This window comes from Asparagus officinalis, chromosome 9, assembly GCF_001876935.1.
Source record: "Asparagus officinalis chromosome 9, Aspof.V1, whole genome shotgun sequence".
NCBI lineage: Eukaryota > Viridiplantae > Streptophyta > Magnoliopsida > Asparagales > Asparagaceae > Asparagus > Asparagus officinalis.
The window spans coordinates 67,949,108-67,976,965 of record NC_033802.1 but is presented as its reverse complement, the minus strand read 5'-3'; the positions used below and the strand labels follow the sequence as shown (position 1 = coordinate 67,976,965).

General features: G+C 39.4%; 1 protein-coding gene across 1 annotated transcript in view; it reads right to left on the bottom strand.

The window, feature by feature from the left end:
• Positions 284 to 27,858, bottom strand: part of LOC109823789 (serine carboxypeptidase-like 1) — a 40,453-nt gene continuing 12,878 nt past the window's right edge. Inside the window, exons 6-14 of the mRNA XM_020390165.1 lie at positions 27,789 to 27,826; positions 11,755 to 11,856; positions 11,548 to 11,637; positions 11,331 to 11,483; positions 10,714 to 10,785; positions 921 to 1,039; positions 729 to 842; positions 588 to 633; positions 284 to 511 (exon numbers count right to left, since the gene is read on the bottom strand). Of these exons, the coding sequence (XP_020245754.1) occupies positions 428 to 511; positions 588 to 633; positions 729 to 842; positions 921 to 1,039; positions 10,714 to 10,785; positions 11,331 to 11,483; positions 11,548 to 11,637; positions 11,755 to 11,856; positions 27,789 to 27,826 (818 nt within the window). The 3' untranslated portion in view covers positions 284 to 427. The remainder of the gene's footprint in view (positions 512 to 587; positions 634 to 728; positions 843 to 920; positions 1,040 to 10,713; positions 10,786 to 11,330; positions 11,484 to 11,547; positions 11,638 to 11,754; positions 11,857 to 27,788; positions 27,827 to 27,858) is intronic.

Below are 27,858 nucleotides of genomic sequence, written 5' to 3'. Positions count from 1 at the left end.
GTACAAAGTAGTTGTTTTGGGGGCTGATATTTTGCTAATTAAATATTTTTTCGGTCTACTTTTCTAATTAAGTGATAAATTGATCTATTTTAAAATTTTATCTTTTAGAAAAATTCATGATACTTTACTAAAACAAACAAATCTATTTTAGTTTACAATAAGAGAATTTTAATAATTCACGGAAAATATATTGAAACAGATCATAGAGGTAGATGCCATAGTATATAATTTACCACATGGAGCAAGCTGCGTGTATTAAGCTTAAATTATTCAGAAAAAAAAATTAACAAAATAAAAAGAAAGGAGATTTTTATTCCCAATGTTTGTTTCCACACGAGTACTAAGAGTACATAAACTTCCTATGGAAGAAATTTAAATTTATAAACGACAGTTACACATTTCTTCTTCCATATCATTTGGGAGTATATCATAGAGACCCGTAGGAAATCCAGTTATCAAACATAATCAGGCAATTCTTGGGTTGGTACTCTGCGGCCGTGTGACCAGCATTCTGCATTACCAAAGAGACATGAACTCTTCATAAGAATTCAAATTTAATACGCAATCGATAAATACAAACTCCTCACCTTCACTGTTGCAAACGTCAAATTATGAGAGTACTTTCTCGTGTATCTGATAGGCAAGGGGCAAAAAAAAAAAAACAATAGTCAAAAGTCATAATTTGAGACTCAAGTTCATGTGATTGCTAGGGAGAATTTATTACATACCCAGCAACTTGGCCATCCACATGCCAAGAGCGCCAATCATCGACAATAGAATAGCTGAGAGATCGAATCCACGCTTGTGTACCCATAAATGGTATAGTCATGTCATGATCGCCACTATGTAGACCGAAAGAATTAATGCGGTAAATCGCCATAGATTAAAGTTATAATGCATTATGCGGTCTATAGTTTTACCTGTATACCAATGCTCGGTACCCTTTCATGGTTAGATTGAGATGATATGCTACTGAGCTTTTGACATTCTGGGTATAAGCAAGGCTATAATTGCACCTAACCCATTCTTCCACGGTTCCCTGCTTCTCGTGAAACTAAGTTAGAAATATTAATTTTGTGAAGAAATTAAGTTTATAAATCATTGTATAAGGTTACAGAGTTAATTGCAGATACAATGTACTACGTGGGGTTTAGCTGCTGGCCTACTTATTACCACCCAACAATTTTGTTAGCGCATACAAACCTTGACTGATGAAGTTGATGGTGAAGATGAAGTGGTTGATTTGGGGAGTGGAGTGCGTAGTGCTGAGAAGATTAGATTGAAGAGGATGGTTCAGTAGAGGATGCTTAGCGGAGATTTTTTAGGGGTAACCATGCTTAGCGGAGGATTAGATTTTTTAGCAGTAACCTTTGACAAGCACTGTGTGGGACAACACTGGAAGAAAATTGCATTGCTGAAGATTATGCTCCCCAAATCTGAGATTTATTTATTTCAATATTTTGAAAAAGAAGGAGAGAGAGAGAGAGATAGTTTTCTTACTGAAGGAGCGTATTGACCTATTTTGTTATGGCCATGGTTTGATGATCTTAGTGTGGAGAAATCTGATAGCCGAGCTTTCCCTATTTGGATGCAAAACAGCCTAGGTTGAATTTATGAGAGATCTAGAGCTCTGTTTTAGGGTTTGATAGGTGAGATTTGTAACTCTATTTGTATTCTCTTAATTTCTAATAGTAAGAACTAAGGAGCGTATTGACCTATTTTGTTATGGCCATGGTTTGATGATCTTAGTGTGGAGAAATCTGATAGCCGAGCTTTCCCTATTTGGATGCAAAACAGCCTAGGTTGAATTTATGAGAGATCTAGAGCTCTGTTTTAGGGTTTGATAGGTGAGATTTGTAACTCTATTTGTATTCTCTTAATTTCTAATAGTAAGAACTCCCCCCCCCCCTTGCCCCGTGGTCTTAGGCAACTTGCCGAACCACGTTAAACTCGTTGTCTTGCTGTGGTACTGTGTTTGACTTATTAGTTGTGAATTATCTCTTGTTCTTGTTCGTGTCGCTTCGAGGCTTCCGCCGCGCCAACAATTGGTATCAGAGCTTCAGGCTTGTTCGAAGGATTCAGTGAAGAATTCCTATCTGAAGAGTTAGATCGACAACATGGGAGAAGCAAGCACATCAGGTTCTTCTCTTACAAAGGCAATACAGAGTCTGAGCATCAATAATACGAAGATTGATGTTCCGAAGTTCGACGGTAAGATTAATTTCGGATTGTGGAGGTGTCAAGTGATGGACGCCTTGGATGCACAGAATTTGGAGGAGACTCTTGAGTTACAAGAGAAACCCGAAGACATGGAGGATAAGGTTTAGAAGAAGATGAATAGTAGGGCTTGTGGAGTTATTCGGTCATGCTTGACGCCGGATCTTATTTATGATGTTATGAATGCGATGTCGGCGAAGAGAATGTGGGAAACACTCAATGAGAAGTATCTTACTAAGAGCATTGAGAATTGGCTTTACTTGAAGAATAGGTTTTACCAGTTCAAGATGAAGAGGTGAGTTTCCATCAGGGAGAATGTCAACAATTTCATGAAGCTACTTTCAGATATGACCAATGTGGATATCATGGTTGAGGATGAAGACAAGACGATGTTACTTTTGTGTTCGTTGCTGGAAGATGATTATGGTACGTTCGTTCTAACTATGATCAATGAAAGAACTACTGTTAGCTACAAGGAGGTAACCTCAGCTTTGGTGAATTATGAGTTGAGGAAGAGTGATGGTGAACCCTCCGAGAAGGCATCGGGAGATGCATTAGCTGTTCGAGGCCGAGATCCAAACCGCCGCCAGTTCAACTGCTCAAAGTCAAAGAATAGGAGTGCCTATAAGAGTGTTGGTAGAAACCAATGTCGGTATTATAAAGAAGAAGGACATTGAAAGATTGACTGCCCAAAGTGGAAGGAAAAAACCAGGAAGAACAAGGGAAAAGCTGTACAAGCTTCAGAAGTGAATGTTACAAAAGCTATTGATGAGCATTCAGATTCAGATTCTTCGGGCTATTCGTGCCCTGCACTACCGTCAGTTTGCTATGCTGATTCTACGGAGTGGATGATAGATTCGGGAGCTACATATCACATTGACCCTAGGAGGGATTGGTTCTCCAGCTTTGAGGAGTTGGAAAAATGGGATGTCGTTCTTATGGGTAATAACCACGTATTCCCTATTGGTGGTATTGGTTCAGTCCGGATTAGGATGCATGACGGAGTGATTAGGGAGTTGAAGGAAGTGAGGTTCGTGTCGCAGTTGACGAAGAACATTATTTCTCTTGGGACTTTGGAGGCAGCTAAATATAGAGTGATCTTAGAGGATGCTACAATGAAGGTCACGAAGGGTTCTATGGTGGTGATGTGAGGTGTCAGGAAAAACAACCTATACTACTTGAAGGGCAAGATAGTTACAGGAGGTCTGGCAGCTTCTATCACTACAGAGAAGGACACTATCACTTTATAGAACATGAGACTTGGACACACAGGTGATAAATCCTATAGTCATTGAAAAAATAGGGGCTATTGAAAGGTGCTAAGACCTGTAAGATGGAGCTGTGTGAGCATTGTGTACTTGGAAAGAAGACTAGAGTAAAATTTGGCACCGCTGTTCACAACACCCGAGGTACATTGGATTATATTCACACAGATATTTTGGGTCCTTCCAAGAACACATCTCTTGGTGGGGCCAATTATTTTGTCACTTTAATTGATGATTATTCCAGGAGGAATTGGATATACCCTATGAAGCATAAACATCAGGTCCTGAATATTTTTGTGGAGTGGAAAAAGAAAGTGGAGCTGTAGTTAGGAAGAAAGAACGTTTTTGATCAGTTTTTGGGAGAGGATTGCTGCATCCAATTGTGAAAGATTTGTGAGAGATCTAGAGCTTTGTTTTAGGGTTTGATAGGTGAGATTTGTAACTCTATTTGTATTCTCTTGATTTCTAATAGTAAGAACTCCCCCCTCATTGCCCCGTGGACGTAGGCAACTTTCCGAACCACGTTAAACTCGTTGTCTTGCTGTGGTATTGTGTTTGGCTTATTAGTTGTGATTTATCTCTTGTTCTTATGCATGTCTCTTCGAGGCTTCCGCCGCGCACAACAGAATTTAAATTTGTGTAGCCGTTTGTGCTTGTCAAAGGTTACTGCTCGACATGAAATATTAGCTTATGCTCCTGTATTGATTGAGGTAACTACGCCAAATGTCTTGGTAAAATTTGTTTTCATAATATGTAAAAAAGTACATAATCGCATCATTGATAACACTATCAAATACTTCATTCTTAGTATATGTTTCTAGTCATGGGTTGCAAATTTATAGTTCTCGACATATGTCACTAATCACTGGTTTCTTGGTTTGAACTTTGAATTGCGGGATGGGTATCGATGAATAAATTTTAGAAAATCACTCTGAAGTTTGGGTTTTCCTTCTGATGACCCCCTTAACTTTCAAATTGTCACAAAAGCCTCCCTAAGTATTAGAGCACTTAGGAGACCCCCTTCAACACTCAACATCTTTCACAGAAAAAATCCTAACGACCTTAATCGCGGTTTCCACATGGATGGATTACTTCTATTGGAGAAGACATGTCAAATTTGAAGTGCCACAGACGAGTGCCTGTGGGCTCTACAATCATGGGGTGGGGGATTTTGATCATTTATTTTTCATTTGTTCATTTGCTGCATTTGTTTGGAAGAAAATAATGGAGTGGTTGCAGATAGAAAGGGATCCCATAGGTTGGGGGAGAGAGATTGAGTGGTTGTATTAATAGAGGAAGCGTAAGTCCATGAAGGTTATGAAGAGAATTGACCTCAACGGCGATGGCGACGATATCGTCGGAGATGGAGGCAGCGAACGGTGACGGACCTCAACGGCAACAACGGGGAGAGGGGAGGGCGAATCGATGATGGACCTCACCTGCTTTGCGTCGGACCTTGCCTGCGGGCTTTGGAGAGGCGACGAAGCCTCGCTTGTAGCGGTGGAATTCGAGGAGCTCGCCTACGGAGCCAGATCTTGCCTGCAGGGCTTTGGAGGAAAGCTCGACTATGGGCTTTGGATAGGCGATGAGGAAAACTCGCCTGCGGAGCGAGATGTCGCTTGTAGGGCCTTGGTGCTTGCCTGCGTGGGTGGGATCTAGTTGGATCGCACAAACTGCCCTAGGGTTTCCCTATAAAAGGGTAACCCTATTCATGAGATGAAGTGGAGCTTAACTCACGATTTTAACAGAGGAGAATTTCTTCTCTGTGGCGGCGACACTTCTCAAGAGTTTAAGAAGTGAATTTTTTGGTGAAGAGAAATTGCATAAGTCCTGTAGCAAATATTTACTACAGTGAAGAGTTATTGTTGTGAGAGATCTCAAGTTTGAGATTCTCTCTTTTACAAGCTTTGTAATTTCTTGTGGTTAAATAAGAAATTATTTGTGCGGCTCCAGTGGACGTAGGCAAGTTTGCCGAACCACATAAATCTGTTGTCTCGTCTCATTTAATTATTGTTTTATCTGTGTATTCGTTATTACATGTGTTGGTTAGTTTGAGTTTGGCATAAAATTAAGCTAGGGTTGTTTTCTCTTAGGATTAATTAGCTTCCGCGGCGATGTGAGCGTCTCTCGCCCCCAACAATTGGTATCAGAGCGCTTATTCAGATTAGTGGTGGTTGAATTTCCAATTTGAGTTGGTGCTTGGTTATTGTGTGGTGCACACAAGGTATTTATTGAAAGTCCTGAGAGAATTGGATTTATTAATACAAGCGGAGAATGACGTCTACAAGTAAAACAGTTAAAGTGGGAAAGTATGAGATCGAGAAATTCAATGGAAAGAATGATTTTTCCTATTGGAGGATGCAGATGAAAAACTCGCTGATTTCACAGAAATTGCACAAGGCTTTGGCGGAAAAAGAGAAGAAGCACAAGGATATGTCTGATGATGATTGGGACGAGCTGGATCTGGAAGCACGGGCGTCAATTATCCTTTGCCTTGAAAGGGATATAGCTTTCTTAGTAGATGGAGAGATAACGGCTGCGGGCGTGTGGTTAAAGTTAGAAAGCACCTTCATGATGAAGAGTATAATGAACCGGATCTATTTAAAATCCAAATTGTATACTTGTTATGTCGTCACGGGTGGTGAGGATACCTTCGGGAAGTGGATACTTGATTCTGGTTGCTCTTACCACATGTGTCCAAATAGGAAGTGATTTACTACCTACAGGAGCATTATGGTGGAACCGTATTGATGGGGAACAACCATGCATGCTTGTAAAACTATAGGGCTAGGTGATATCAAGATCAAGATGCATGATGAAGTGGTTCGAACCTTAACGGATGTTAGGCACATTCCCGACATGCGGAAGAATCTTATCTAAGTTGGTGCTTTAGACTCCGTGGGTTGCAAGATTGTAACAGAGAACGAAATAAAGAGGGTTGTTCGGGGTTTCTTAGTAGCGATGAAGGGCATTCGTCACGGTAACCTATATACTCTCTTGGGTACGATGGTGATAGGAGATGCAGCTGTTGGAACTGATGGAAGTGGTGGAGACCCATGTGAGCACATACGGTTATAGCATGGGCAACTTGGGCACATATCAGAGAAGGGTCTAGATCTGCTTTGTAAGAAGGGTCTGCTGAAGAAGCTGAAGAAACCTTGCATGGATTTTTACGAGGATTGTGTGTATGGAAAGGCGCACAAGGTCCAGTTCTTAAAAAGCAATCACAAGAGCAGAGGTGTACTAGATTATATGCACACGGATGTTTGGGGTCCGGCTTAGACAACTTCCAAGGGTGGTTCTAGGTATTTTGTATCGTTCATAGATGATCATTCAAGGTATGCTTGGATTTATTTTCAGAAGCATAAAAATGAGGTATTCGAGACATTCAAGAAGTGGAAGGCGAGGGTTGAGAACAGGATAGGAAAGAAATTGAAGACATTAAGATCTGACAACGGTACAGAGTATACAGATGGTGCCTTTAAGGAGTTCTGTGATCAGGAGGGTATTGTCAGACACTGGATAGTTAGATCTACACCACAGCAAAATAGGATTGCGGAGAGACTGAACCAAACACTATGAGAGAAAGCAGTGAGTATGCGATCATATGCTAGTTTGGGCAAGGAATGATGGGCAGAAGCGGTTGCTACAGCTTGTTATATAGTGAACCGTTCTCCACATTCGACATTGGATGGTGATACACATTATCGGGTATGGTCAGGTGAGCATGCAGATTACGATAGACTCAGGATTTTCAAATGTACCGCCTACTATCACATCAACGAGGGAAAGCTTAACGCGAGGGCCAAGAAAGCAATATTCTTGGGATATGCAAAGGGTGTAAAAGGTTATCATCTTTGGTGTACAGAAGATTCCAAGTTCATGATCAGCAGGGATGTAACCTTTGATGAGATATCCATGATTGTCAAGGCATTCAAGAATGGTGGTGTTGGGACTGTTGGGACCTCTAAGTCCCAGGTTATTGAGATAGAACCTAAAGACCAATCAGGTTTTAGTCATGTTCAAGTGAAGAATCATGAAGATGATGAGCTTGAACAAGAGGAGGTTCAACAAGAAAATGTACAAGCATTACAACAACAACAGCTCGAAGATAATTTGGCTTCCACTAGGCTAAGGCGAGCATACAAGCAGGTTCAGAAGCTGGGGTTAGATTAGCCTCTGAAGCATTATGGGCAAGTAAATTTGGTTGAATACGCACTCTCGGTGGAGGATGATGAGCCGGTCACCTTCAAAGAAGTTATTCGAGACAAGGATAGCGAGAGTTGGTTGGCTGCGATGGAGGAAGAGATGGAATCTCTCCGAAAGAACCAAACATGGGAGGTGATCCCATTGCCCGTAGGGAAGAAAGCTATAGGTTGTAAGTGGGTGTACAAGAGAAAGGAGGATCCTTCCGAGCTCGACGGTACAAGGTACAAGGCTAGGCTAGTGGCTAAGGGGTTTGCACAAAGAGAAGGTGTGGATTACAATGAGATCTTTTATCCGGTGGTAAAACACACATCTATTCGAGTGCTATTGAGTATTGTTGCTCATAGTGATCTTGAGCTGGAACAACTTGATGTCAAAATGGCCTTCTTGCACAGAGACTTGGATGAGGATATCTATATGCATCAGCCTGAGGGTTACAAGGTTGAGGATAAGGAGAATCAAGTATGTCACTTGAGGAAATCACTATATGGATTGAAGCAATCTCCTCGGCAGTGGTACAAGCGATTTGACTCCTTCATGCTAAAGCATGAGTTCTCCAGAAGCGATTATGACTGTTGTATTTATATTCGGAAGCTTCGTGGAGGTAATTATATCTATCTTATTTTGTATGTGGATGACATGCTTATTGCATCGAAGAACAATGTGGAGATAGATAGACTAAAATCTCAACTTGGTAAAGAGTTCGAGATGAAGGATATGAGCGCTGCTAAGAAAATACTGGGTATGGAGATTAGAAGAGAGCGGACGAATCGGTGATTGTTCTTGAGTCAGAAGGGCTATATAGAGTAGGTGATCGCGAGGTTTGGGATGCAAAGTACTAAGTCCGTGGTGACTCCATTGGCCCCACATTTCAAGCTCTCGGGTAAACAATCTTCCACTATAGCGGAAGAGAAGACACACATGAAACGTGTACACGTCCAGATATTTCACAGACGGTTAGTGTGGTCAGCAGATTCATGGTGAATCTGGAAAAGACGCACTGGGAAGCGGTAAAATGGGTCCTAATGTACTTGAAAGGTACCGCGGATACGAGTCTATGTTTTGGTGGAGATACATGTCAGATTGATGGGTTTGTGAACTCAGATTATGCGCGTGATCTAGACAGATGACGATCTACTACTGGTTATGTATTCAGAATACATGGCGTTCCAGTTAGTTGGCGATCGATGCTACAGGCTACAGTGGCACTTTCTACTATAGAGGCTGAGTATATGGCCATGACAGAGGGAGTGAAGGAAGTATTGTGGTTGTGTGGTCTGTTAGAAAATTTGAGGATTGAGCAGGATTGCGTAAACTTGTGGTGCGATAGTCAGAGTGTAATTTATTTGACTAAGAATCAAGTTCAGCATGCTCGTACCAAGCATATTGATGTCAGGTATCATTTGTGCGGGGTGTCATAGAGGAATGTGATATTTTCTCATGAAGGTGCACACGAATGAGAATCGAGCAGACATGTTGACCAAGGTGGTGATAGGTAGCAAGTTTTAATATTGTCTGAACTTGCTCCATATCAGCCCGTGTTGATCTACCCAACAGGGAAATTGCGGAACTACGATTAGCTTGATCCTAGTCAGAGGATACGTAGGCAACCATGGTATAATGGTGCAGCTGGTTTGGCCTGGTTTAGTGTCCGCAGTGTTCTTCTGGTGTTCGTCCAAAATTTAAGGTTCGTCAAATAATGGACGAGGTGGAGAATTCAAGAGAACTGACTTTGACGGTGACGGCAACGATCTCGTCAGAGACTGAGGTAGCGAACGGCGGCGGACCTCGACGGCGACGGCGGGATAGGTGAGGGCGAATCGATGATGGACCTCACCTGCTTTGCCTTGGACCTTACCTGTGGGCTTTGGAGAGGCAACGAAGCCTCGCCTGTAGCAGTGGAGTTCGAGGAGCTCGCCTACGGAGCCATATCTTGCATGAAGGGCTTTGGAGGAAAGCTCGCATGCGGGCTTTGGACATGCGATGAGGAAAGTTCGCCTGCGGAACGAGATGTCGCCTGCAGGGCCTTGGTGCTCGCCTGCGTGGGTGGGATCCAGCTGGATTGCACAAACTGCCCTAGGGTTTCCCTATAAAAGGGAAACCATGTTCACTAGATGAAGTGGAGCTCAACTCGTGATTTTAACAGAGGAGAATTTCTTCTCTGTGGCGGCGACACTTCTCAAGAGTTTAAGAAGTGAATTTTTCGGTGAAAAAAAATTGCACAAGTCCTGTAGCAAACATTTACTATAGTGAAGAGTTGTTGTGAGAGATCTCAAGTTTGAGATTCTCTCTTTTACAAGCTTTGTAATTTTTTATGGTTAAATAAGAAATTATTTGTGCGGCTCCCGTGGACGTAGGCAAGTTTGCCGAACCACGTAATCTATTTCTTATCTCATTTACTTATTATTTTATCTGTGTATTCGTTATTGCTTGTGTTGGTTAGTTTGAGTTTGGCATAAACTTAAGCTAGGGTTGTTTTCTCTCAGGATTAATTAGCTTCCGCGGCGGTGTGGGCGTCTCTCGCCCCCAACAGGTTAGAATTTCCTTTGTCCTCTTTAGCAGCAACAATGCATCACTTTTGGAAGAAGAGGAACTGTTGAAGTTTTCAACAGGTTGCATGCAGTCCTATTGTTATTGTTCATCAGATGAAGATTGATGTTATCGCAAGGGTTTTGCAATAGCATAATTTCCTTGCATTAGAAATTGGGATGATTTGTAACTGATCCTCAATTTTGATGTCCTTTTGCTTATTTGTTTTTAAGCATTGCTTGTAATTACCAGGGATGCCTTTGAGAGCGTATACGCAATTTTCCAATTGGTTAATAAAAATTTTCATCTACCTAAAAAAAGAAAATAAAAGAGAAAATTTTATATTTCAATTATTCTTTTAAAAGATTATAATAGATGAACGCATTGAAGTATATAGCAACCTATCAATGTGCATCATATCATGTAAGTTTTCATATATCAGTTGTCTACATAACCAAATAAACAAATAAGTCCAAAACCATGATTTTTGGCGCACCTTCTTGACATGGAGGGCCTCTCTGGTGTTGTAATCATTTGCCCAAAAGTAGGATAGAAAATAAGGGTATGTCTGCAAAAAAAGTTCTGTCATATTAGTCAATGATGAAGTTGGCGGTATGTGCTATATTTGATAGCAGTTTTGAAAGGTAGCCACCCCGAACTTACTCCTATTTCATGTTACCCCCTTGATATCCTAAGATTTTATACGTTACATTAGTCCCGTTTGTGACGGAACAAAGCCAAAATGTTGAAGTAACCATACCCGTAGAAATTTTTCAGTGGCACCATTGATGTAACCACAACATCAAAGATTACACAATCACAAGAATATGAAGTATCATCCACCACAATATAGTGTTTGTTACTAAACAATATCAAAATTAGGCAAATGCTCAAAATAGAGGCTAAGAGGTTCCATCAAACTATAGACTTTTCGGATGGAAAATTGGATGGAAAAAGGCATGAGTGGTTATATGTTGATGGACTGTGGTACATAGGGGTGGTTTTCCTGAAACTCAGGTAATTAAGGATGGTAATGTGAAATAGCGCCAAGTTAGGAGTGATTTTCGATAAGCAACCCAATCTAATAATTGTGAAAAAAGTTATTTGACTTACTCTACACTTCAAATCAGGAAACACTTCTTGCGGTGGGAGGATCTTTGAATGCTTATCCTGTAAATACCTACCACCAAACATTTGTTTTCTTTGAGGATAATCTTTAGGACATTTGGGATCCAAAATATAGTCTCTGAATAGTTCGGCTCCGATCTGCATACATGAGAAATGAATTACTACTTGACAAGACGTAAATTAGACCGTACAAGGCGCTCACCATCTCAAATCTATTAAGAGCTGAGGTGCATATTAAGTTGAGGGGATTACGATTACTGTAATCCTCTCCTTCACAACGTTCACGTATCACCTGACAAACAAGATTATATATTAACAAAAAAAAATGATATACAAAGGACGATACATGCTTTGAGAGTTTGATAGGTGGCATTATGACTACATTTCTCTTTGCATTAAGTGACAATACCTCGTAATGCTCATCTGAAATGATGCCCATTGCATGTGCAAATTCGACCCGAGAATTGAAATCAACAGCTTCACCAGTGATCGGATTGCCAACTAAATAACCCTGAAACCAAACGATAAATTGATAACCAAATACGTCCATACTTTTGTTTTAATTGCTTTGTTATCCAAAATCTAGCTTATCGAGAAATAGATCATGCCTAGTAAACTATAAAAAAAGGTCATCTCATGAGAATCTGGGAGAAGTTGCTTATTCCATACATCTACTTTTTTTCCATACTTAAATGAGAATCCAGAGAATACTGTTTACGGTACAGTAAATACTGTAGCATAAATAGTGAACCAAATCTAGTCATCTCCACGGGAAGTTATTATTCGTGCTACTGTAAATTTACTGTAGCATAAACAGTAAATCGAATATGCTCATCCAAACTTGAAGTTACTATTCGTACTACAGTATTTTACTATATCCTAAACACTAAAGCAAATTAAATGTATTAAAACTAGGATCTTTTTTAAGTATAGAGGAGTAATATAATTTTTAAATTAAATGTAGATATAATTTTTAAGTATAGATGAGTAGATATGAATCTAATTTTAAATATACAATAATTAATCAAATGTATTAAAACTTAGAGGGTGACAAGTTTAAAATTTCGTGCTTAAAAAAAAGGGAGTCGTGCTTTGCACATGATGCACACTACTTTGCACGGGGTGCACACTAGTACAATATAAAAGCCAGAACCTAGTGGGTGGGGGAGGGTGCACAGTGATGGGACTGGAAACAGTGTGAAATATCTGGACAGTGATGGGACTGAATGATTTGGACCTGAAATCTTTTTTTTTTGGGGTTTACTTCTAGCTAGATTAGAGAATGAATTGGATGTCCCTTTATCGACAAAGAAAATTGTGAAGCTTAAGGAGCCTCGTAGTGATCTCAAGGTGTCTCTCATTCAGTCCTTGTTATTCCTTTGTAGCAGTGTACATTTTTTATTAGAATTGAACTTCTTAAATTTATTTCTACGTTGTTTGATTTTTATTTATTTCTTTAATGATATATATAACATAAACATCTGAAAGATAAATAATTTTTTATTATTTCTATGTAAATATAACCTACCGACTATGTTACCCCGACACGATCAAATTGGTCTTGTACCCGTGTCGGGTATGTTTTGGGTGCGGATCCGTACCCAAACGGCAGGGACACGGTGATTTCAAGAGTGAGAGGGAAAAGCTACAAACCTGGAGGAGGGAAGACAGTTGAGGGAGGAGTAAACGACGATCTTAGAGGGACAGCGAGCTTCAAGGGATGACGAGCGTCAAGGGGGGAGCCGACAACGAGAATCGAGGGAGGATTTGGCGATGAGATACGAGGGAGGAGTCGGCGACGAGATACGAGGGAGGAGTCGGCGACGAGATTCGAGGGAGGAGTGAACGACTAGCTTCGAGGGAGAACAGTGAACTCAAGCCCAAGAATCCACTTGGAGTCACAGATCTGAAGGAGGAGAGAGGAGGGAGAGAGGAGCCGATCTCATTAGAGTGATCTGAAGGAGGAGAGAGGAGAGGCGCCGATGTCTGGATAGTCTCGTGGCGGTGTGGAGAAAAATGGCATGTAGGGTTTTCTTTTTTTCTTTTTGTTAGAGGGATCTAGGGTTTGGGTTTGGGTTTGGCCCGTTTGGGTTTGGGTTTAAGGAGTGAGCTTATTTCACAATTTGAAATTAAACATAATAAAATTGCTATAGTTAATATAATTGTTAATTATATATATATATATATATATATTGGAACCCACGTGAAGAGATTGGCCACGAAGTTCTGGAAACCGTGTTTGAGGATATTGTTTAGCGGACAAAAGCAAGGCCCACCCGAAAACAACTTTGAAGCTATAAATAGATTTATTTGTGCCCTAGGTACGAGTGCGCAAGGAAGAAAAATTTGGCAGATAGTTTTCGGCAGTGCAAAAGTGGGGGAGAACAGCAGCCTTCGTGCAAGGTTTTCTTTCGGCTGTGGGTAATTTTTCGACAAAGGAGAAATTGCTGTGCAGGGAAGAAAGTGCCGATTTTTGAGAGAGAAAAAGTATTTGGAGGCTGACCTTTTCTTGTGAAGAAAAGCAAGGAGCCTATTTGAGGGTTTAGATTGTGAGAGTTGTAAACCCATTTGTATTCTTTTTCTCTATAATAGTAGGTCAGTCCTAGAACTGATGAGAGGAAGAGCCGATATCTCACTTGGTTGAGATATCCGCTTCAGATTCTTGTTTCCTTGGTGAGACGGGAATTCTTATCGATCTAATCTCTCTTGTTGTGCTGCCAAAGTGCTGCCGAAATTTTCGCTGCGCACAACAAGTGGTATCAGATCTCGGGCTACGCTTGGGCTATTTGGAGGAGTAGATCGCTTTGGAAGTTCATCTAGGGCTTCGTTTGGTGATAAAGGTGAGATCTTTTGGTAAATACTCTATCTTTCAGTTTTGGATCTATTCTTTGTTCGTTGGTGCGTAAGATGTCGGGGAAAGAAGGTGCTTCGGGAGTCGAGGGGGGTTCTTCTGGCGTGAAGACTATTCAGAGTTTGAATATCCACTCTATGAAGATAGATGTGGAGAAATTTAATGGCACAAACAACTTTGGATTATGGAGATGCGAGGTTTTGGATGCGCTGAACGCGCAGAATTTGGAGGATACATTGGAGTTAGATGACAAGCCAGATGAGATTGAAGAGAAGGTTTGGAAGAAGATGAATCGAACGGCGTGTAGTGTGATTAGGTCTTGTTTGACTCAAGATCTAAAATATGATGTGATGAATGAGACTTCTGCGAAGAAGATTTGGGAGATTCTCGAAAGCAAGTATTTGACCAAGAGTGTGGAAAATCGATTACATTTGAAGAGGAGGCTTTATCGTTTCCAATTGAAGAAGGGAACCTCCATTACAGATCACATGAACCACTACACTAAGCTTCTTGCGGATTTGGCGAACGTGGATGTTATAATTGAAGATGAGGACAAGGCGTTGTTGCTATTGAGTTCCTTGCCCGACGAGGAATATGAGACCTTCGTCCTTACTCTTATTAATGGGAAGGCATCCCTTTCGTATAGTAAGATTGAAGATGAGGACAAGGCGTTGCTGTTGTTGAGTTCCTTGCCCGACGAGGAATATGAGACCTTCGTTCTTACTCTGATTAATGGGAAGGCATCACTTTCGTATAGTGAGGTCACCGCTGCACTTGTGAATTATCAGCTTCGAAAGAAGGATAAGGAGGCTTCGGTTGAGCCGGTAGCGGAGGCGTTGGTCGCAAGAGGGAAGGGTCCAAACCGAAAGAATTGGAAGTCACAGTCTAGAGTAGGAAAAGATCAGTGTGCTTGGTGCAAGGAGACTGGTCATTGGAAGAAAGACTGCCCAAAGCTCGACGAATGGATGAAGAATAAGCAGAAGGGGAAAGGGAAGCAGCCATCATCAGAAGCAAATATCGTATCGGATGGTAATAATTCTGACTCTTCTATTTATTCGCTTTCTATCAGTCCTACAGATAGCTATTCGGAGGAATCTGAATGGATGTTGGATAGTGGTGCGACCTATCATGTGTGCCCTAGAAGGGAATGGTTCTCCAGTTTTGAGAAGCTGGTGGATAGTGGTGTGGTGTACATGGCTGATAACCGTGCATGCCAGATCCTTGGGATAGGAAGAATTCGCATAAAGATGTTTGACGGGACTGTTAGGGAGATAAATGATGTGAGATATGTTCCTTCTTTGAGGAAGAACTTGATCTCGATTGGAGCTTTGGTTGGAGAGGGTCTGAAGGTTCGTGTTGAGGACATGGTTCTCGAGATTGCGAGAGACTCTCGTATTTTGATGAAGGGTGTCAGGAGAAATAACCTGTATTACTTGAATGGAGGTATAGTGGCAGGTGAAGAACTGACGACTTCTGTTGATTCGACTAGACTGCGGCATTTGGGGCTTGGTCATTCTAGTATTGATTCCTCGCATAGATTGAAAGAGGGTGCAAAGACCTGCAGTTTGAAGTCCAGTGAACATGTTGATGTGAGCAAGAAGACCGAAGTGAAGTGTGGCACCTCTATTCACCGTGCTAAGGGTCGTTCTGGAGGAGTTCACGTGGATGTTTGGGGGCCTTCCAAGGGGGCATCATTGGGAGGTAATAGAAGTTTGGTTTCCTTTGTTGGTGGCTGTTCTAGGCGTGTTTGGGTTGCAATCAAATCCCCTTTGGAGAAAGTCCTAGTAGTATCCAACAGATTGAAGAAGTGTGATATTGGCAGAAAGGTGAAGGTACTCCATTCTGGTGGGAGGTACAAGATGGACCTGTTTCTGTATTAGAGCCGAGCTCACGGCATTTCGAGACACTTCGTTGGAAAGGAAATCTTGGGGCAACTTGATAATGTGACAAATTTGGAGAACCGTGCCTTTCTGGAGGAGGATCGGTGTTTGTGGTCGAGCAATGGTTTGAAGAAGAGTTTCTGGACCGAGGCTTCGACATATTTGGGTCATCCAATTAAAGAGTTGTCAACTGCTGTGATAGGAGGTAAAACTCTTTTAGAAGATAGGTCTGGTAGTGTCACTTCGGTTGAGGCTTCGATGAGGAAGCCAATTGACTCTCAGCAGGTGGAGAGTTTTGGACAGACCTTAGAGGTATCGCAGCGGGTGAGAGTGATGCTACTCCACATTGGGTGAAGATTACTCCAGATCATACTGCATTATTTAGGATTCCAGCTGAGGTGACACAGCGTGGAAGTCATTTAGATTCGGATGCAGATGATGAGTTGGGTTTTGACTCGAGTGCAGCTGATAGATATAGTTTGGATATGGCCATTGGTTCACCTCAGGTGGAGGTGTTTGAGGTCATTGGAGGTGCTATCAGCCGCATAATTGATGATATTGGAGAAGGGTTGCGAACTCTTCTATTGGATTGAGGTCGTTCGCGGCCATTTTGGTGAACTACGTGAGGCTTGATTCCTTGGACAAGAGGATACGTAGACAGTCTTTATGATGCAGCCGGGTTGGATTTTGATGGGGGTGAGATCGATTTGGTGAGTTGATACTGACATTTGGAGAGTGTTTGCATTCTCATTTGGGTTGTCGTGAATTGTTTTACGGTGTACTGGACACAACAAGTGAGACATTTGGTTTGGTCGGTGTCGGCTCGGTTTTGGGAAAACTTCACCGAGGTGGAGAATTGTTGGCGGCATGCTTGTGGGGGCCACAAGCTTTGGAGAATTGCAAAGTCCAGCGGATAAGAGGTCATGAGATTGAAGAACCCACGTGCTCTTGGAACCCACGTGAAGAGATTGGCCACGAAGTTCTTGAAACCGTGTTTGAGGATATTGTTTAGCGGACAAAAGCAAGGCCCACCCGAAAACAACTTTGAAGCTATAAATAGATTTATTTGTGCCCTAGGTACGAGTGCGCAAGGAAGAAAAATTTGGCAGATAGTTTTCGGCAGTGCAAAAGTGGGGGAGAACAGCAGGCTTCGTGCAAGGTTTTCTTTCGGCTGTGGGTAATTTTTCGGCAGAGGAGAAATTGCTGTGCAGGGAAGAAAGTGCCGATTTTTGAGAGAGAAAAAGTATTTGGAGGCTGACCTTTTCTTGTGAAGAAAAGCAAGGAGCCTATTCGAGGGTTTAGATTGTGAGAGTTGTAAACCCAGTTGTATTCTTTTTCTCTATAATAGTAGATCCTCCCTCCTTGCCCCGTGGACGTAGGCAGTTTGCCGAACCACGTAAAATTGATTGTTTGAGTTTGTGGTCATTATAATAGTTTTTTAGGATCCCTCGACGCGCAGTCCTAGAGCTGACGAGAGGAAGAGCAAATATCCCACTTTGATGGGATATTAGGCTTTCAGATTCTTGTTCCCTTTGAGAAACAAGAATTCTTATCGATCTTTCTCTCTTATTGTGCACCAGAAACTCTGCCGAAATTTTCACTGCGCACAACACCCGTACCCTATTTTTTACAAATTTGCCGTGTCCCGTACCCATACCTATGCAACATTGCCTGCCGAGTTTTTCTTAGCTAATTAGCTTTTGATTTGATAACAAGCTTGATTGGCACTGCCCCAATCCCCCCTCCCCCTAAACAATTATGGATTTGTCCCTATTAGCACCTGCGTTTGCTGCGTTGCAATATAGATGTACTATCCTTGAACATAAACATGCAGAGGCATAAAATTCAGGTCTAGAGGTTTGATAGTGTAAGGTCAGCGCACGCTATCCATGTCCAGAGCATGTGTACCGTGTGATAGGCGCACACTATCCCTATGAATTCAGCTGTACTTTGGGTTTTTCATGTATTTTTTGGCGAGTCTTGTTGTATCCGATTAGAACTCTATAAGTAAGGTTCTCCTAGTAGGTTAGGGTTTTAAACCGATCAGAGAAGAAGAGAGTTTAATTTTTTGTGAGAATTTGTAAGCTAAGGTTTGGGAGCTCTTGTAATTCTTCTTCTCGATAAAGTAAAGAAACCCCTCCCCTGCTCTTGTGGATGTAGGCAAGTTGCTAACCATGTAAATCACTTGCTTTGTGATTGCATGCTGTTTTCATTTGTGCTTAGTTGTTATTTCACTAACAATTTTCCAGAGAAAACTCTAAAAGAAAGGTTATATTTCAGATCGATCTCCATTAATTGCTACTAGGGCCAAAGATTAATCGGTTTATCCGATCCTAGATCAAATAGCACTAATAAGGTTATTTTAGAAAGAGGTAGAAAAAGGATTGAATGTCATGGTGACTACTATAACAACATCTCAAATGAGTACAATGTGGAGAGGTTTAATGGCAAGGGGATTTCAATTTTTGACAAAGGAGGGTCAAGGCATTTTTAGTGAAAGAAGGCACATTGAAAGCCTCAAAGAGAAAGTTGGTGGAAGTTGCATATACAGATGATGAAGATTGGGATGATCTCGATCTTAGGACTTCGGGCAGCATTGAAGCGTGCTTAACAAATCATGTATGAGATAATGTTATAAATGATGAAAAAGAGTTCAAGAAAAGCTTGAAAGTATCTACATGACGAAGAGTCTGTCTAACAAGCTTTATGTCAAGAAACAACTCTACAAGCTTTGTATGACGGAGAGTAGGCCACTTATGAATTAGTTACATGCTTTCAATAAACTTATAAATGACTTTTTTAATGCCTAAGAGTAAATTTGGAGTAGTAGTAAGTCCTCGCATCACTCCTAGTTTCATATGAGCACTTGGTGGCAACAATCATATTTATGGACGAGACACCCTCAACATGGATGGGGTGGCAACTATTCTTCTAACTAGTATGATTATAAAGAAGTCTAGAATAGAATCAAATGCTTCTTTCCTATTGATCGTCAAGGAAAGAGGGAGACACAATATTCAAGGAGGAAATAGATCCAGATCCAAATCAAGGGTTTTCTCTCAAGATGGTATGGGTTGTTTCTTCTACAAAAGTCTAGGGTATATAAATGAGGACTACAGTAAATACAAGCAATGTTAGAATGAAAGCTAAAATTGTCCAATAATAGCAAGGAATAAGCGGATCAAGCCAGTATAGCTTTAGAAGCAGAGGAGATCGACAAAGATTGCAATGTGTTTGCTGCATCTACGGTAGGAATGTATTTTGACATATGGATTCTTGATTTTGCGTGCACATGTCGTATATGTCCTCACTATGAGTGGTTTAAAATACATGAGGGTTGCAATTGTGCAACAATTGGTATGGGGAAAAACTCAACTGTACATTGGTTGGCGTTGGCAATATTAAGGTAATGATGTACAATGGGATGGTATAAACTCTGCGAAACATACAACATGTTCCAGAGTTGAAGACCATGATTTCTCTAGGATCAGTTGAGAGTACGAGATGCGAGTTCAGGGGTGATGGCACTACACTAAATGTGATGAAGGGTGCACTAATATATCTCTAAGGTGAGAGAAGGGTGACCTTGTACAGGTTGATACAGAGCATGGTGATCAGTGGTGCTTTGATCGGGACTATAGAGAAATAGGTGGGAAAAACCTCAAAGCTTTAGCACATGCATATGGGGCATATGAATGAAAGGGGCCTTTAGATAGATTTTGTTGAAAGGAATTACAGAGTGAAAGCTTCAATTTTGCAAGTTTTGCATGATTGGAAAGTAACATAAGGTGCGCTTTACTACATAAGTGCATGAGATAAGTGGCTTATTGACTGACCCATGAGGGCATGCATTTAGAAGCTCCAAAGGTAGTGCGGAATATTTCTTCACGTTCATCGATGATATCTCATGGAAGGTATCCGTTTATTTTCTAACTATTAAATCTCAAGTGTGCCAAAAGTTTAATGAGTATAAGATGGCCATGGAGAAGCAGATGGGTGATAGCTCAAGTATATAAGGACAAATAATGAGGTAACTCGATGGAGTTCAAGTAGTTTTGTGTTGAACAATGCATACAACAGCTACTAACAATGCCAGGGCAACCATAATAGAATGGGAGTAGCAGAGCATAATCAAACACTAATAGAGAGAGCAAAAGCATGAGACTACAATCCAGATTGTCAAAGGGCTTTTAGGAAGAAGTGATAAATCATGCATGTTATTTAGTCAATTCTTCACGATCGACCCCCTTGAATCTTTGGATCCGAAAAGAAGTTTGAACGGGAGAGCCAGTCAGTTATGATTCATTGAGAGCATTTGGATACCCTGCCTACTCTATAGTGTATAGAAACAAAAGAGAAAAATGGATGCAGAGTCAAGGAGGTGCTATTTCATCGGGTTTTTGAAGGGTGTTAAAGAATTTAAGTTATGGGATTTAGAAAGCAAGACCACTTTCATTAGTGGAGATATCACTTTTGATGAGGAGTCTATGTATAATGAAAGTGGTCTTGCTTTCTAAATCTCATAACTTAAAGTGAAATATCATTCAATATAGGTGGAGATAACTTGCTCAAAGCATATTCAAGGTATGATGTAACTTAGAAGGGAGATGCAAATGTGGACAAGCAGATAGCTACAAATAGTGAGGAGATTTAACCCTAGCAAGAGTATTTTGTAGCACAAGGATGATGAGGGAGGATCCACAAGGCACCAGTCATGTGTAGTTTCAAAGATGAACATGTAGCATTTGCTCTAATTATATTAAAGAGCGACAATCCAAGCACTTATAAAAAAGCATATGATAGCGAGGACAGGAACACGTTGATGATTGTCATCATTGAAGAGATGAGTTACTTTAAAGAATGAGACATGGGATCCGGTCTTCCAAAGGAGAAGCAAGGTATAAGATGCAAGTGGTTGTTTAGAAAGAAGGACAATAAGAAGTACAAGGCATACCTCATGGAGAAAGGATATGCTTAGATGAAGGGGATTGACTATAATGAGATATTTTTCTGGTGTTCAATCATACATGATTTGGGTGTTGCATGTAATGGTAGTAGAGTATGACATAGAATTAGAACAGCTTAATGTGAACACAATGTTCACACATGGAGAGCTTGAAGAGGTTATCACATGAAGTAGCCTGAAGATTTTATAAAGGAAGCAAAAGAAGACTACATGTCTGTCCTCATGAAGCCATTCTACAAATTGAAGCAATCTACAAGATAGTGGTACAAGCGATTCGATTCGTTCATGTTGGCAATGGGATACACTCAATATGAGTAAGATATTGACTTTACATCAGGTTATATGGTGAGGAAGTATTCCTATACTTGTTGTATGTGGATAACATGTTGATTGTGGGAAGGAATAAATAGGAGATTCAGAGTTTGAAGGCTTAGTTGAGCAAGGAGTTTGATAAGAAAAATTTGGGTGAAACCAAGAAAATCTTTAGGATGGAGATTTATCAAGATAGGAAAATAGCAAAGCTTTACTTATCCCAACATAAATATGTTGAAAACATGATTGAATGGTTCAACATAGGGAAAAACGAAACAGTGAGCACCCAAATGCTAGTCACTTCATGTTATCCTCATACATGTGTTTGAATATAGACAATAAGAAGGAAGAGATACTTCGAGTGCCGTACATAAGTGCAATGGGATCACTTATGTATGTTATGGTTTGTACGAGGGCAAACTTATCATACAAGGTGAGTTTGGTGAGCAAGTACATGTCAAATCTGGAGAAGCCCTATTGGGAGGTGGTGAAGTGGTTACTACAGTATCTCAAAGGTGTAACATGACTTAGGCTATTATTTTAGAAGAAGGAGAAACAAAGCGAGTTGAAGGATTATGTAGATTTAGATTATGAAGGGAACCCCAATCATCAAAGATCGATAATAGGCTCTATATTCATAGTAGGAAAAGGGTCGGTGAGTTAGAAGTTGAAGCTGTAAGACACTATTGCACTTCAGATGATAGAAGCATAATACATGGCGATAGTTGAAGCAAGTAAGGAGGCATTATGTTTGAAGGGATTGGTCGGTCATTTCAGGTTCAAGGCTGCTATCACAGAATTATTTTATAACAATCAACAGGCCATTTATTTGGTGAAGGATCGCATGTTTCATCAGGAGTCAAAGCCTTTGAGATAAGGTTTCACAAAATCAGAGAGTGAGGTAAGAAAGGATATCAAGATAGTAAAGATTAACACAAGGGAGAATCAAATGTATATCATGATGAATCTGATCACTACAGAGAAGTTGAAGGCATCCTTGGACTTCATTTAGGTACTCACTCAGTGAGGACGGCAAGCTGTCTTGGATGGGGACCATGACATTACGCAATGTTTTGTAGACATCACGAAAGATGTATGGTGTACTCATGATTTTGAGGAAGGTACATGACATTAGGAGGAATTGTGAAGGTGGAGGGGGAGAAAGATTCAGTTTGAGCCAAGATGGAGATTATTGTGAATGGCTTCAAATTAAAAGCGTTGTATTAAAAGCAACAGCAGCAACAAAGGAAGTACCAGTGTCTATGAACGACATTGTGCGACAACCGCACATTGTTTGTCTAGAAGTTTGATACGGTGCAGTCACTACACACTTCCAAGTCCAGAGCATAAACGGTGTGAGGTGGGCACAGACGTTGGGTACTAATTCAGTTAGAGTTTGGGTTTTTTCTAAAAAAAAATTTGGGCCTTGTTGTATCTAGTTAGAACTCTATAAATAAATAGGGTTTTCCTTATAGGTTATAATTTTAATCCTATCAAGTTTACAGACATCAAAAGAGAGAGAAAGAGAGAAGAAGAGAGATTTATTTCTTGTGAGGATTGCAAGATGGGGTTTGAGAGATCTAGTAATTCTTCTTCTTGCTGGATTTACGCCATGGATGTAGGAAATTTGTTGAACCATGTAAATCTCGTCTTCTTGTTTTGTGATTGCATATGCTGGTTTTCATTTGTGCTTTGTTGTTATTTCCGTGACTTTTTTTCTGCAGTAACCCCTAAAAGAAAGGTTGGATTTCTTATCAATCTCCAATAGAAATTACTTACAAGACCTTAAGCAATGCTTCAAGCGGTGAGTAAAATAATTTATGCTTCAAGTGGCTACGTGGGTGTACTTTTTATGGAATTGTGAGAAGAATTTTAGATTTTTTGAGGAAAGGAATGTTGAAGACGATTTCCTGATTGTTAAGAGTTCCAAAAGGGTTAGGAGAGAATGTTATACCACTAAGGGCCTACTTGGAATAGGGTTAATGTGAGGTAAGGGAAGGTAGGGGATACATTACTCATATTTAGAAATTCATCTGAGGCAGATAAGTTGGGAAAGTTGTGGGAGTTGAGGTAAGTAATAGGAACAACTTGTGATTTTGTTCCCCTTCAAATTGGGATGTAATAAAGGAGAAATCTTAAAAACAGAATATTACACAAATCAAAATTTACCCTTGTATCAAGATGAGATTCAAATGGGTAAAACAATATATAAGGTTATTTATGTAAATTTACATATATTCCCTTACCTTACCTTCACCTTATTAAACTTTTCAAACGGGGTGAAATAAATTCCTCTTGATTCTCCTTACTAAATTCCCAAATAAATTTTGTTGTTACTTTAACTTCCCTTAACTTATCCAATTTCACTTAAACTTTCCTTCACTAGGGGCAAATCCAAATAGGGGCTAACATACCTAACAAACTGCTACATTTAATAACTAAAGAGATCATGTATTGAGTGAAGCAGAATCTGAAAAGACATGATCAGTGTGCTCATTCTTTAACCAAAGAAAACAAAATGGCAACTGCAAATTCTTTGCAAGAACAAAAAGAAATTTAAATCTAATAAGTGAGTGTCTTCAACAATAAATGTTGGATATTTTATTGAGAAAAGGTAATTTTGCCTTCATGAATAGTAATAAATTTTGTAACCAAAACATGTTTTAATTAGCAATTAAAAATGAGTGTAACGGCTATACATTTTGGGGAACGTTATGGAAATTTATGGCGAACGTTACCGTATTAATTGTAGTTTTTTATAATGGCTCTTTCCAACCCCTATATAAACAGTTGTATGTTGAGCTCAAAAGAGATAAGACAAGACAAGAAAATAAAGTTTTTTCTCCTCTTCTCTGTTTTTAAAAAAAAAATTGTTTTTTCCCCTCTATAATTTTTGTTATTAATTTTTTGGGCAATCTTCTTCATCTGAGCTGAAGCTCTGTACTCTCGCCCGAGTACGGAGGCCGGCCATTTCCGGGGGCTTTTACCGCTAAGGGGGAGGAAACCATTTACGCCGGGACGATAGGCGGGTTCTCAATCTTCTAGTGCAGTGATTACTCGATTGCTCCCAATCAGACCAGATTTAATTATTTATTTTTATTCGGATTTAATTTGCATGCTATAGCATTTATTTTGATAAATTTCCAACAATCTAGAAGATTGAGAATATTATAGCTTTTGCTTTTAATCCGAAAAAATTATATTAAAAGTATTGTTCATCGTTTTTACTGTTCATCCGGAAAAATATATATTTCTTTCTGTAAAAAAAAAGAAAATTAATAATAGTTAATTTGTTGTAATTTGCTTTACTTGCTCTTGTTTATTTGTTAACTAATAATTTAATTTAGTTGTTATTAAAATTTAAAAAAAAGAAAATTTTGTTACTGTTCACCAAGGGTTACTGTTCACTCGGGGGAATTTTTCTGTTTATTAAGCAATTTTATTATTGATCATCTAATCTAATTGCTTTCATTATTTGTTGGCGTAACTAGTAATTAATCTAGCTTGCTATGCAACGCATGTGTCCTATACATGAGGTTTATAAATTAATATGTCAATTGACACCAAATAGCAGACACTCCTTGGCTAATTACTTTGAAAGATATAAATGTCCACCATATATGTCATGATTATGTATCTGATACAAGTGTATTATTATCATTGTCAAGGTTTTTCATGTGGTATGCTGGAACTCATAATGAGCATGACAAATAACCAGCAAGCCTTGCATTGTAATACTTCTGACAGCCACAGTGCTACTACTCTTACATGCATTGATTGATTATAAGACATTGTTTAGCTTTAGAATGTATGAATAACTGAAAGAAACAATCAGTTACTTGGAAAGATCTTCATATAATATAACTTCAGTTATAGGAAAAACATGGACAGCTAGATCTCTAATATCATCTTACAAGCTATGCATCTTTTAATTCTATTTTATATGGTGAATTATATTTTAAAAAATGTAAAGATTATCTCTTTTATTGCATTATGATGGATATTCATACGTCATATTATATCACTTGCATTTGTTACATAATTAATTAAAAGTTTTATGCTAGAATGCACTTGTAAAATTTTAAAGCACATGTGTAATATATATATATATATAATGTTTAAGAGGTGACACTAGAAAATGGCCATGTAATTTTGGATGGTCTTCTTTGTAGATAACCAATTTAAATTTGGAAGGTCTCTTTTGTAGACAACTAATTTAAATTTGGATGGTCCCTTTGAAGGCAACCAAATTTGCAAGCTCTTATAATAGGAAAATTTAAAAATTATGTATATGAAGTATGATGTATATTTTAACATACGAAATCCTATTATAAGGTTCTCTTTAATGCTTTGCATGTATCTATTAGTAATGTCATTCTTATATGTGCATATGCATGCATGTGAAGATATAACTAAAGTATTTTAGCTCTTTAAATGTACAACATATTGTGTTCTCAAAGAACCCGGAAGTAATGGCAAACCCTTTGTGCTTTTGTTTTCTATTCCTTCCTTAATAATATTTGATCATTACAATTTCTACTTGACATGATCACATATCAAATTTGTTTAGACATTTAAAATGGAAATGTCTAATTATTATAATCCTTTGTTTATTGATAAGAGACATCAATAACTATGCTAACATGTTTTGATAGTGACTAAAAGAATCATTTTATAGCTCTTCATTTGAATACATGTATAATGCTTTCTCTTGAGATTTTAGGAAATGATTAGAGTTGATATAAATATGCTCTGTTAACTAATATGTCTAGTTACAGGAGATGTGATGAATCAATGTCCTGGAAAATCAAATCAAGAGGTATATCTTATATCTTCTATCTATATGATGAATAAAAGTTCAAAATCACTGAAGTTATATTAAAATTAGTCCAACAAATAATTAAAATTTCTATTAGGTCTCTTTATCCTTATAAGTTGGTTCAAATCAATCCCTCCTCTTGCTACTTTCTTTCCTGGAAAGATTGATTTGAAAAATAACTTAAACAAGAAGGGGACCTAATGTCAAATAAATGACTAATTATAAAATAACTTGATAAATATATACAACGCCTACTAGGCAAAGTTGTGATTCTAGACTTTGTAAAGTCTAAAAAGAATATTGCTGACCCTTTGACTAAGGGATTATCCAGGAGTGTGGTTCTGGATTCATCGAGGGAGATGTGGTTAAGCCTATTAGAGAGGTCACTGACAGTGATAACCCAACCCTTATTTGGAGACTTAGTCCCAATGTTGTTCAATGTGGTAGAAACAAGCTGGACTAGTGACACTCGTGTGGAGCATCGACCCAGATATATTCATATATCACTATGTAGCTTGTGCTACTACCCCTTCTCTATGATGACGATGCTCTTATGATACAGCTGGCTAGGCTAAGTTTTACTTTTAATAAGTCCAACGTGTGTATTATGAAGGGTATTAAATAAACAGTTGTAGTACCCTTTGAGGACTTATAACCTACGTGAGAGGAACCGTGATGGCCGCGGTTCGGGGGGCAAGGCTAACCCCTAGAAACTCTCATGAGTCGGTTATTGTGAGCATGGCCTTTAACGCTCAACCCGCTTTGCTCAATAGATAAAGACGTATTGTGTGTGTTTTTATCAATACCTGATTTAAGGGGCCTAATTTAAGGCCTAGTCCATTATGTCCCTCAGGTGGCAATGAACTCACTAAGGAAAGGTTCAAAGCCGGAAGCTACCTCTCCCGAATTCACGATACGAAAGGTTGCTCAACCTATATTTGTTTTATGATTTCTTAATTTATGTATTGATTTCTGAGTTTTCAGTCAATATTGCCTTTGGGGGGGCTGTTGGATATTTTATTGAGAAAAGGCAATTTTGCCTTCATGAATAGTAATAAATTTTGTAATCAAAACATGTTTTAATTAGCAATTAAAGATGAGCGTAACGGCTATACATTATGGGGAACGTTACGGAAATTTATGGCGAACGTTACCGTATTAATTGCAGTTTTTTGTAACGGCTCTTTCCAACCCCTATATAAACAGCCGTATGTCGAGCTCAAAAGAGATAAGACAAGACAAGAAAATAAAGCTTTTTCTCCTCTTCTCTGTTTTAAAAGAAATTGTTTTTTCCCCTTCTATAATTTTTGTTATTAATTTTTTCGGCAATCTTCTTCATCTGAGCTGAAGCTCTGTACTCTCGCCCGAGTACGGAGGCCGACCGTTTCCGGGGGTTTTTACCGCTAGGGGAAGGGAACCATTTGCGCCAGGGCGATAAGCGAGTTCTTAATCTTCTAGGGCAGTGATTACTCGATTGCTCCCAATCAAGCCAGATTTAATTATTTATTTTTATTCGGATTTAATTTGCATGCTATAGCATTTGTTTTGATAAATTTCCAACAATAAAAACCAATACTATATAAGTAAAATTGTTTACAACATGCTAAGAAAATACCTTGAGGTTTATGAGCGGATAATGGCCATCTTCAATACCTGTTGTCCATAAAGAATGTCGTCAGAAACCC